General features: G+C 34.0%; 2 protein-coding genes across 11 annotated transcripts in view; both read left to right on the top strand.

Annotated features, from left to right (window-relative positions):
* The window catches only part of LOC127845174 (uncharacterized), a 30654-nt gene extending 24626 nt beyond the window's left edge, over positions 1-6028 (top strand). For 6 of the 9 annotated variants that reach the window (XM_052375950.1, XM_052376001.1, XM_052375945.1 and 3 more), the window contains 7 exons: positions 160-258; positions 1334-1432; positions 1625-1723; positions 2731-2979; positions 3231-3473; positions 4160-4287; positions 4531-6028. In XM_052375950.1, the coding sequence (XP_052231910.1) occupies positions 160-258; positions 1334-1432; positions 1625-1723; positions 2731-2979; positions 3231-3473; positions 4160-4287; positions 4531-4568 (955 nt within the window). In that variant the 3' untranslated portion in view covers positions 4569-6028. The remainder of the gene's footprint in view (positions 1-159; positions 259-1333; positions 1433-1624; positions 1724-2730; positions 2980-3230; positions 3474-4159; positions 4288-4530) is intronic. The other 3 variants (XM_052375991.1, XM_052375938.1, XM_052375983.1) reach the window with 3 other exon arrangements.
* A 4093-nt stretch (positions 6029-10121) lies between these two features.
* LOC127845153 (dual specificity protein phosphatase 3-like) overlaps positions 10122-12542 on the top strand; it is an 11556-nt gene continuing 9135 nt past the window's right edge. Inside the window, exon 1 of one of the 2 annotated variants that reach the window (XM_052375890.1) lies at positions 10122-10279. The gene's annotated coding sequence lies outside the window, so the exon portion shown is untranslated. Of the gene's footprint in view, positions 10284-12542 lie in introns of both variants that reach the window. The other variant, XM_052375900.1, reaches the window with a different exon arrangement.

Here is a 12542-nt window from a genome sequence, read left to right as displayed (position 1 = left end):
TATTGTGTTCCGCTGGCGGTATTTCAAACTGTTCACATTAGTATCGAAATACCATCGTTGTACGCTTTATTGTTTTTACCGTACGACAAGCGTAATACGTTGACATCAAATATATTGTATTTGAAACGTAACATAATGCACATATATTTGATGTTTAAGGCAAAGAAGTCATACGCCCCAACTTATTAGCTGGCCAAGTGATGAATCTGATGACGAACAGCACAGAAAGCGAGCTAGATTGGAATCACCTGGGTTATGGTTTGATAATAATACATTTTTTCATTAATATTAATTATGAAGACGCTTTTTAAACGCTTCAAAATATAACATGCTTTATGGTAAATTAAAATGTTTCAAGTTTGTATTCTTAACTTATTGTATGTTTGTTTGTATTTATTTATTTATATTTATTTTATGATCGCAATTAAACGGGTTCCGACTTTTTTACAAGCCATTTACTATGCGCAACGCATGTACCAGCGTTGACATTTAGTTTGCAACAAGATATTTAGTTGAAATTTATGTTTAGCGATACAAATATTTCTTTGGATAAAGTAAAGGCATTTGTTATGTCAGTATTCTGTTATGTAATTGTTATTTAACACCTAATCGTCGCGTGTAAAAATCTTAAATAAATGATAAATATATAAATAAATGACAAATATATAAATACACTTTTTATACATACTTTTTATTTTTCTACAGAGTTCATTGTACGAAAATAAAATTAATATATGAATTTATATTAATATGAAGTATAAAACGTAAAATATTTATTCATTTGAATGTGATTTTTAGGCAAAAAAGTCATACGCCCCAACTTATTAGTTGGTCAAGTAATGAATCTGATAACGAACAGCACAGAATGCGAGCTAGATTGGAATCACCAGTGTCAGGGTCTAATAATAATATCTTTTAAGTTAATAAGTTAATATTTAGTTTGGTGAGATTTATTCGGCGGTTAGAATGTTAATTGTGAAATCAATTATAGGCATTGTGTTCTGCTGGTAGTATTCAAGACTGAAAACATTAGTATTAGTATTCCCTTTAAAAAAATTAATCAATCGCTGACATTGATGTGCGATGTACTGATAATTGTATGCAACGAGTATCGATGCCAATCCTTTTTATGTATTTCTGTTCTTCACAACACCACAGGTCACAAGTATAAACATACAGATAAGACAAATTTACAATTTCATGGAAAGTTCTAGCCGTCATAAATGATTTATAAACAAAAACACTACAGTGCACTCGTTTTAGTTGTTCCACTGTTAGAAAGTGACCTATACCGATTCTAGAAACATGTTTTTGTATAATTTCCTTTTTTAAGGCGAACGAGTCCTGTTCCACAAGCGGCATATTTAACAGATCACAGGTCACGTGATTGTTCCCAGTCTGTTCGAAAACGAACGACAGGCAAATCAGCAGGGTCGGTTAATCACAACTTTTTGAAGTTTAAAGTTTTATTCGCATCCAGTGTCATAGTCTCTTCATTATGTCATTACCCTACATCATCTCTTTCCATCAATCTTAGTCATCTACGCGCCTATGTTCGTGTTAACCTTGTCCTTAAAACGGATTGCGATTGTATATATGTAGAAGCAAGTCTTTTTTTTCACAGGCGAAGGAGTTTTCTTTCACAATTTGTAGCTGATCCCAGGTCGCGTGATGGTTCGGATCAAACTAGAAAACGAAAAAAAGATGAATCACCAATATTAAGGTGAGTCAATAGAGGCGAGGAGGAGTAGAGGACGCAGGAGTCTTGGCCGAGGCTCCAATATTTGTGTTTGCTTAATTTGTTTTATCTTTAAAATATGATCCGAACTGTATGTTCAGTTCTATAATAAACGAAAATACTGGATATACTTAAGCGTAAATTAACTCAACAGATTGTATCGCTAAGGGAACAAACTCATAAAAACATGTGTTCTATGTATGAGTTGTTGTTGTCGCTAAATGTGACATTTTGATATATTAATACGGCTGAAAAGTGAGCGGCATTTAAGCGATTAATAAAAGTAATAAAGCCAAAAGGGTATCAACGGGTATATATTCAACAATCGATGCTACATGCATATTAAGAGGCAGGAGTCTTTGCCAAGGCTTGTGGTTGCTTAATTTGTTTTTGAAAACCATCACTACTTTTATTATACGATATTTTTTTACCTGGCTCAAAATTATTTTCCCCACTCATTCGACATGGTTCGTAAGAAACACGATACTAACCAAAGACAACACTAACAATATTTGCTACAGTAAAGACGATTTACATAAACAGCGGCCCACCAGTTACCTTTCACTGTGGTGGTTCAGTGGATCAATGTAGGACTTGGAAATGGAATGTCATGCGTGCAGTCTTAACTGTTTATATACATATTTTTTAATGTGACTCTTGTTACCTGTTTTATTATGAATACTTACTTAATATTGTAAACATTGCGCATTTGCTTGCGCAGTCGTCATGAAACGGTCTCTGAAAATTTATCCGACGATATTTTTTCTGTCAATTGAAAAACATGTCGGTCATGAGATGTGGGAGTTTTCCTTATAATGCTATAGGAAAACCCTTTGAATCCTAAAGATTTCAGGACTGTGTACCATGGCGATGATATGATATCTGGGAAATCTTAACCATGATTCCGGTGTGTCCAAAAGTGTTGCTGCCATGTAATGGCAAATATGTTTACGGCATGCACGGAGCATTAAAAGGCGTTAAAACAATTTCAGACCATTATGTCCCGTTAAGAGTCTTCCGCCCCCTCCATGCTGCACACACCGTTATTCTGATTCTGATGAGGCCGTGGAATGCCAAATGTTTTTCTTTCATGAAACTCATAATGCAACATTGGTACTAAACCAAACGCGCATCGAACGCTGCGATGAACATACAGAATCTAATGGAACTTTTACAAGTATTTATGCTGAAGACTACAGCTGGGAGTCGGAAAAGAACAAATCAAAGCGATCACGCAAAAGGTGATGCAGTTTAATCGTTATTTTGTGAAAATATTGAACAATATAGTTTCTCATATTTTTGATTTAATATGCTATTTTGTGTTTAGTATTAGCGGTTGATATATGTTATTATTGTTATTTTTGATTGATTTTATTCTCAATAACCTAAGTTGTTATAGTCAACATGTGGTTAACAAAATTTACCTTTGTGCAATGTTCTTGAACAAAACACAACAATTATTTGTGCTATGTTTCTTATTCCGATCAACAAGGAATCAAAACAGAAGAAGAAGAAAACGTGGGTCATTAGCTCGATTGCATATATTACTTCAAAAGAACAGAGTTGACTTAACTAAAAGACTTGCCTCGCCCACTCTTACCAGTGTGTCTGACCGAACACCAAGTTTGCGATCAAACACGATTGAAAACATACTAACAGATGACATTGAAACAAGTTTCAAAAGTAGATACAATTTGGGAACTACCTCAACAAGGTTTAAGAAATCCCGAAAGAGGTGAATATCTAAAACATTGTTTATTTGTGTTCATGTTAGTGTATACCGATTTACATAGACGTAGTGTTAACTGATCCATGTCTAAAGGATTTCTATAAAATATTTTATAATGTTTCATTGTAAGGATACAACTTTGTTGTGTCCATTAGAAGTTAACAATGATGGTAAAATCCTGACCTGCTACCAAAGCACTATCTTTACTCATTAATTACGTTTATTCAAATTGTACATTTTCAATCTATATTCTAAACCAGCCGAATACCACCAAGCTCATGCGGTGTATTAATGCATTTATGCTCCTTTATTGGCATTTAAGACTAAGGTTGGATATTTTCCATTATTTACATGTTGAATATGAGTACGACTCGACATTGTCAAAGACAACCACCATTTAAAAAAGCCCAAGTGGCAAGGTAACATTGGTATCAATGCTCAGACTTGCTTAACCCATTTATGGCTAGCGTCCAGAAAAAGGCCTTGGCAAACAGCGTAGACCCAGATGAGACGCCGCATGATGCGTCATCAGGGTCTGCGCTGTTTGCTTAAAGGTATTTCTGTAAGAAATATTCTAAATATAGAAATAAATATACTAGACATCCCTTATTTTGGAAATAAATTGATCCAATTCGGATGTGAGAGTCCACTAGGCATAAATGGATTAATATATTTTCAATGTTATTTACTAGAAATCCTGAATATCCAAAGGCAGCTTACGGAAGCTCATTGGTTCGACAGTCGGCTCTTTTGTGTAACGATTCTGACGGTGCTCTCTCACGATCACAACGATATGTTGAGATGACAAGTAAGGATAAAGGTGAGAATACATCAGTTACAACTGTCTCTGACGTACTTTATCCGCGCGCATAACAATTATTAATGTAGAAATTATCATGGCTGAAGTTACTTATGAATTGTTTAGAAGCTGTAGCTAATATTCAAAAGGCATTGTCAAGCCTTTTCCAGAATCACATCTTAACCAATATTGCTTGACTTCAAACGTTTTTGTGCTCATACTTTGAATAGAATTTACTTTTGTATTATTTGTACTCTGATTTAGGGTTGATGAAAATAACGTTCACCAACAAGAGGAACTAACATCCAGCATCATGACAAGTATCAGTTTCTCAGTAATTACGGATGATTCGTTTATGTATTGATCTAAAGGAAACATCATGGAATAATAAATGATTGGGCTTTTGGTCTCGTTATAAGAAAACGTCCATTCTAGCTTAAATTGATTCTGCCATATAGTACAACACATTTACAACCGAAACAGAAACCGAAAGTTAAAATTAACTGAAAAGAAAATAACAACACTGACTTCGGAAACACACCAAAGAACCATACATGGCTGTATACTGAAAATAAGAAGTCGTGGTGTCACATTGTTAATATATAATATCTTTAAACATTGATAACATGTTTCAATTGGTTAGGCTCTTTATTTTAAACATCACGTCTATTTTTCTACGTCATACGTATTCAGTGTTCCTTATAGCAATAGCCAAACTGTCAAGGCTTGTTTCATGTTTATATCCCGCAACGATATATATTCATACGACACACGAACACTTACATGGTACACGAACATGTGTTTGATATATTGTCCAACACACAAAATGAGCATATCGTATCTTGTTAAATCTATGTTACCAGACCACATCTAGCGTTAACATTTTGGCTATTGCTATAAGGAACATCGCTTCGTTGTCGCCTGTTACAGACAGACAGACAGAAAGATTTTTTATTCAAGACTTTAGTACCTCGTCTATATATATATATATATATATATATATATATACAATCGCACCTGTGCAAAAGTCGCCATGATTAGAATTTTAGTATATAAGCGACCGTTAGATAGTAAAATGTTTGCCAAAGCGTGCATGGAAACAACAAGAAGAAGAAAACTTAAGTCCACTAAATCGTTATTCAGTAACAGCTGACATGAATGTGATGGAAAGATGGAGTAGTCACCAAATGGGAATACAAAAAAGTAGATATCTTTCAAAATATACAGCATATTTGATTTTAGTATTTCTGTATATTAATGCGGCCACTTGAAAAAAGGTTTAGAGATTATAAAGATGGACAAATACGTGAAAACGTTTGTTGAGAGATTGCCTTAACGACACGTGCTCACTTCAGGAGCGCCAGTGATGGCTACAGACCCAAGAAGACACGGAACTGATGCGACTGATTTGAATTCAAACTCATTTATCTGTAAACTTACAACACATACATAGATTTGCTTAAATACCTAATACTAATTATTTATCTCCGAAACCGATTTTTAGTTTTCGTTGTTTTCCTCAAACAATATAGTCCCAATGCATGAGAAGATAAGTCATCCCAAATTAAATTAAAAATATAACTGTCTTTATTGTCAGTTTTGTTCTGGTTTCTGATTCGTTTGTTTTTATTTTGTTAAAATTGCATGTCTTTTGTTTTTCAACAGAAGCAGACAACTAATTATATTTATAAAGGAATGTTAATCATTATCTATATGTAAATGTATTTGAAAATTATAACATAAATAAATTAGTTAACATTTATTTTTTAATTATTTTTATACATCATTTATTCCGTATTTTCATGTATTTTGTTATGTTTAACGGTTGTTTATTTTGTTATAGGAAAATCATAAAACCGATAAAACCATTTTAGCACCGCCCAGCATTTGGGATTATCGTTGTTCTCTGCAAGACACGCGCTATTGGATCTATTTTTGTATGAACGGCGTTAAAAAGGAACAATGATACAGTTTTGACGATGAAGCGTACAAACAGTACGAACAATTAACATACTTGCACAGGCTAATCTCGGACGACAATTTATGAATATTCACTTAGCCCAAAACGAGACTCATATTATTTATTTACTACGCGTTATATTCCACATTGGCAATCACTTATTTTTTTTTTTTAAGATGTTAATAACCTGTTATACCATGCCTTATATTCGCCTGCTGTGCCCATAGTGTTGAACGATATCCTTTCTGATATATCTCCCACTACTATAACTTAATTATAACACAGTTTAAAAAGTTCGTCTTAACTTTTAGAAACATGTGAATTATTATATCGAAATATTTATAGTGTTTCAGTGTTTATAACGCTTTCAGGTCGTTTTTCGTTCAAATTGACGATGAATTAAATCTGACTTGCCGTGCAATTATCGCATATGTTCGACCGCTATCGGACGAAAGTCCCTTCTATTTTTTTGTAACATTAAATATGTTTTTTTTAATCTCAAAGGCTCAAGTGTTTTGAAGTTTTACTTTTTTAAAACAGAGAAAAGGCATCGAATAAAGGGCATGAAAGATTGCGGCTATTATAAGTACTTAATTGCAGAGGAGACAATTTTTCAAATGTTATCTATGAAAACTTAACACAGAGGCTTTATCATGGATTTCCGTCAATACAAGATAAAACTTCCGGACAATATACTTTCATTGTATACACTAGATTTAATGAGCGAGCTTAAGTGAGTTATTCACGATATACGATATTTATAAACGTGATTTGCCAAAGGAAAATAAAGTTTGTTTCGTGAAACTTTTGATTGAGAATGATGTTCATTTGAAAAACCCGCGTATAACTCGAACAATATAACTGCCAGTGTACTGAGACAGCGATAACAAATCTATCAAGATATATATGTATTGTTATTGTGCACTTGAGTTATTTGGTGCATGATTTTCTCACATCAACGGAATGTATAGGCAATACGTTACATGTGTGCATTTCCACGTCACGATGCCACATGTCTTCTTAAAACAACCGATATGTATGTGTATATAAAATATAAATATTTACAGTCAATGCGATTTTTTAGCAAATCCGCACGCCAAATGCTCGGTATTTTGAATTCGATACATTTTCGACACGCGGAAATATCCACTTATTCAGTACAATCATCCCTGCGCAAATCCTCCTATTATAATAGGATAATTATTTATCGATATATTGCCTTAAAAAAACATGTAAAAGCGTCCATGCGCATACATTTTGTATGCAATTTTCGTTAAACTTTTACCATTTTTTTTCATTTCCAAGTGCTTCAGCTCATACTGTGAAAATTTTGCGAATGGGTATATTTTAAATGCGTTATTGTCCTTTGTTTAAAATAACATGTATAAGCTAACTGTGCGCAACTGCTCAAGCATTTTGCGTGCGAATTTTATGAAACGCTTTTATAATAGGTAGCTCCCAGTGCTACAGTGCATCTAATCAAGTTTTCGAAATAGCTTTAGTTTGCAAGGAATTAAATTTCTCTTTGTAAAAATTACATATAGAAGCATACAAGCTTCAATACACACATTCTACAAGATTGTGTGTGCAATTTCAACCAAACATTGAAAGAACAATTATGCAAGAGCTTCAGCGCATATTTTCAATCTTTCACGATTGAATCGGTCTTAAGGAGGTATTGGCATTTGTTAAAAAAACACATATAAAAGCGCCTGTGCCCAACTCCTCTAGCATTTTCGTTAGATTATCGCCAACTTAAACTTAAAATTTCGCCATAACTAGCTCATACCTAATCGTTATCTGTAAGTGCTGCAACGCACTTTGTCAAGCTTTCAATATATCATGGCGAGATTGTTTACGAGTTAATTGCATTTTTTTATGGGTAGGGATGGGGGTGGGGTGGGGGAGGGTAACTCCTGTCGTGTTTGCAGCCCATTTTCGTCAGAGTTTTTATAAAATAATTATAACCAAGTTCTTCAGCGCATAGTTTCAAGATTTTACGATTGCTTTATTTTTGGTAATGAGATGTTTATCTTTGTTTAAAATTACAAAATGCCATTGCAATTTTTTCCGGTATTCTCTCGACAAACATGAATCCTTGGCAAAAGATAGTTTCTATGGCAGATTTCTGCTGTCATTTTATCAGACAACCGAATGGTGATTGCCATAAATCGCTGCCTATTCCGATGAATTGTCCCGATTGAAAACCTTTAAAATCCCACTCATACGATCAAATAAGCTTTAAAAGTTTCAGTAGGAACTCATGCACTGTATCATACTTCGGCGGACCGTGAACGGTCCTTTAACACTTAACTGCGAACAATACTTGAAATGGAAAAAACCCGCACACAATTCAGTTTTGCATTAAATTGTAAGTTATTCCGTGGTTTCAAACACAGAACACATTTCCATTAAAATACTGAGTGTCGTTTCATCAATACATAAGAGGCTTAATGTTTATGTATCTAGTCTACGTTTTTTTATAAGTAATTTCACAATATAATTTATTTTAACATATTTGCATATCTTCATTTCACTTAGTCGGTATCCAATGATTGCCGGAAAACGTCGACTATTTACGGTCCAGTCGCATGCGCACTGTCACATGTGCGGATCATACGCTGTACAAGATGTTGGAATGTGAAGAATTAGTTTAATCGGACTACACACACACGTGTTACACATAATATAATTACTATTGATCGACATTCAATTACTAATCGTCAAAATGAAGCGTTTACATTCATAGATACTTTCCTTAAATGTATTAATTTCAATACGAAAAAACATCAACGTAAATATATTTACTTAAAAAAAAAAATTATAGCAATTGTTAAACACTTGATTGGCAATCAGTCAAATATAAAATGCATTTTAAAGCACGTATCATACAAGCTTTGTTTACGGCGAACTGGGCTTAATGCATGTGCTTAAAGTGGCCTTTTCACAGATTTTGGAATGTTTTGAAGTTTGTCATTAAATGCTTTATATTGATAAATGTAAACATTGGATCTAAAAAGCTCCAATAAAAATTCAAGAATAAAATTAAAAAAAGAAAAAAAGGTAACCCTCAGCAGGGCTAGAACCACTGATCCCTGGAGTCCTGGAGTAAAGACAACTTAGACCACTCGGACATCCTTCCTGATACAATGTTAAATGTATTTTATACTTTATATAAGTAATCCTCGTAGTTTCACATAATATAACGACAACAACAGAACTCTCCAAATTATTAATTCGTTTCGCGTTGCAACGCTTTACAATTTTCAGGTTTTTAAATCGTCAAAAGATGCATATAATGGCTATTTTAGAGCCTGGTAAATGTTCACTATTACTGTTTCCTCACAAATATCATAACTTAAACGAAAATATGCGAATTTGAAACGACTTTTTTCAATTTTGTCAATTTACCCAAATGTGAAAAGGCACCCTTTAACTGGATATTTCATTCAAAGGGAAATACCATGCAAGCGGTAAGTGTCGTCTCCGATTACACAGGCTAGTCTGGGACGAAATTTTGTGTCAGTTTTCCCAGAGTCAGGCTCATACACATCAGTTTCATATTTAGTCCACGAACTCACAGAAGGGTCATTTTAAACAGATAAGCAAACCAAAAACAACACGTGTTTCACGAATGTCCGGTGTCATCATTTGCATTGGTGGACCAAAATGTGCATCAAATTATTAATCTTTATGATTATCCCGTTTGTACACTTTTAATTGCTTGCATGCGAGTATTCATATCCATGGACACGAAAATTACAAACACATGTATAGGGTTCAGAAATTGTATTAAATTGCTGCTTACAATGAGAAACAACATGTTTTAATAAAAAAAGTTATATAGTGCACAATTCGCCTACAAAGATCCGCGCTGCAGTCGCTTTAAGTTTGTGAAGGACACTCGATAATTTACTTGTTGAGCTCGTCTCTACACATTAGTGCGGTGTAACTATCTAACCGATCATGTTTACTATAAGGAATACCGGGATTGCTTTATGACACTTTTAAGTGTTTTTTTCCAACATAACACTGTAAACATTTCACACCTCCGTAAGTACGTTTATGTATTATTTTTAAATTTATAAAATGTGAGTATTTGACTCGTGTACACTCTGTTAACATGTTAGATAAACTGTTGCGATCTAAAAGTAAAGAAACTCGAGATCTGTTTTGATCTGTATACATAACGAAACTAGATTATGCACTTAATAGAATACACATGTCAACTACAATATTTAAGTTTATGAATGGGCTCACGCAGAAGTATAAGCCGTGCTCATGGCAGACGAGGTTTATTGCACGTGCTTAATTAAAGGGGCCTTTTCCCAGATTTTGGCATGTATTGAAGATTGTTATGAAATTCTTTATTTTGATCAATGTAAACATTGGATTTATAAAGCACCAGTAAAAGATCAAGAATAAAATTAAAAAAAGAGAACAAAAGTATCCCTCAACAGGGCTCGAACCACTGACCACAAGGGTTCTGGAGTAAAATGTCTCCCTCTTAGACCACTCGGTCATCCGTGTTCATTCAATGAAGGAGGTATTTTATACGTTATATAAGCAATCCTCGTAGTTTCACAAAATATAACGACAACAACAGAACTCTCCAAATTATTAAATCGTTTCGCGTTGCAACGCTTTATAATTTTCAGGTTTTTAAATCGTCAAAAGATGCATATAATTGCTATTTTAGAGCATGGTAAATGTTCAGTATTACTGTTTCCTCACAAATAGCATAATTTAAACGAAACTTCGCAAATCTGAATTGTTTTTTTTTTCTAATTTTGTCAATTTACCAAAACGTGGAAAGGCCCCTTTAAAGCGTCACCCAAGATTACCGTGTGTTGTCCGCTAAGTGACAACACTTTCCACCCAGACAACATTTTCGCTAAGAAGAGACTTCTTTAATTCGAAAAATACAAAACGGAAAGTGTCGTCATGATAAGAATGAACAGACGACATACGTTAATCTGGGAGTACACTGTACGCAGATATCTGCAGCGCAGTTTTCCGTTTCCAAACAGGAGGCACAATTACAAAGGACGAACTTTAACAGTCGAAATGTATACGATATTAGGTGAAATGTACTTATGATTTAGGATATAAGACATATGAATCTGAAATATTGGCACGTTTAAAAAAAAGAAGAAAATAACGATTTTAAATAGCTGTTTTTCTTTCTGTTTTCTTCCGCAACCAATGTCTGCTATAAAATTGACAAAACATACTAAATATATATATATATATATATAATTTTATAGTATGTAGAGTATTTTTCTTAAAGGACCCTGTGGTTGGTATTTTTACAATATAAAGATAAGCTCATGTGCAATGCAATACGTCTGCTAAAGTGATAACGTTTAGATATCCGATAAAGAACCTTGTTCAATAATGGCCGAACTGACAATCGTCAAGCTTGTTGGTATATATTAAAATCAAAAAGGAACACTGTTCAACGTTGAGCGTAATTACACTAATGGCGAAGACTGAATATAGGGTTTCGTTTTATAAGTAATCATCGTAAGAAATTGATATAATTATAAAGTGTGACAAACGCGAAACGATTGAATGATTTGGAGAGTTTTTTTTATTGTTTTCGTTATATTTTGTGACAATACGTGTATTGCTTTCTTTTTCTTTTCTTTTTACAATTATGTTTTAGACTGAAGCTCATTAGTTCCGATGTTTAAAACTATCAATTTAAAGCATATGGGCCGCGCTCTGTGAAATGGGTGTTTTTTGCATGTGCGTAAATTGTCGTCCCAGATTAACCTGTGCAGTCCTCACAGGCTTTATGATATTTTTCGTTTAAAGAAAGTCTCTTCTTAGTAAAGAGATTGTTTAGAAGGAAAGTGTCATCCCTGAATAACCTGTGCGGACAGCACAAACTAATTTGGGACGACACTGCATATGATTTAAACCTCTGTTCACAGAGCGTGGCCCATATAATGACGAACTGCAAAGTAGTGCAGAAATCTGTGTGAAAGTCCCTTTAAATGCGTCAATTCATACGGTTTTTATGTTCTTATCTCCGCGATTGCTTAAAATAATATCTAACACAGAAAATAGTAATGTAACCACGAAACACTTCATGTCAATAATCGTGTAATGAAAAAAACGATGATATAGGCCAACTTTGCATTCGGTGAATGATCACGACGAGTACAACAAACACTTTACTTGTACTTATACATGTTTGGGCCGATTGAAGTGTGAAGGGTTTGATTGAGTGGTCTACTCTAGATCCGTACGCCGGTTTAATAAGGTCTCAAGAGAGTTAATAGGTTAATAGTCATTTTTACGTCCTCGC

Source organism: Dreissena polymorpha, chromosome 1 (assembly GCF_020536995.1).
Source record: "Dreissena polymorpha isolate Duluth1 chromosome 1, UMN_Dpol_1.0, whole genome shotgun sequence".
NCBI lineage: Eukaryota > Metazoa > Mollusca > Bivalvia > Myida > Dreissenidae > Dreissena > Dreissena polymorpha.
This window is presented reverse-complemented; position numbering and strand designations above follow the sequence as displayed.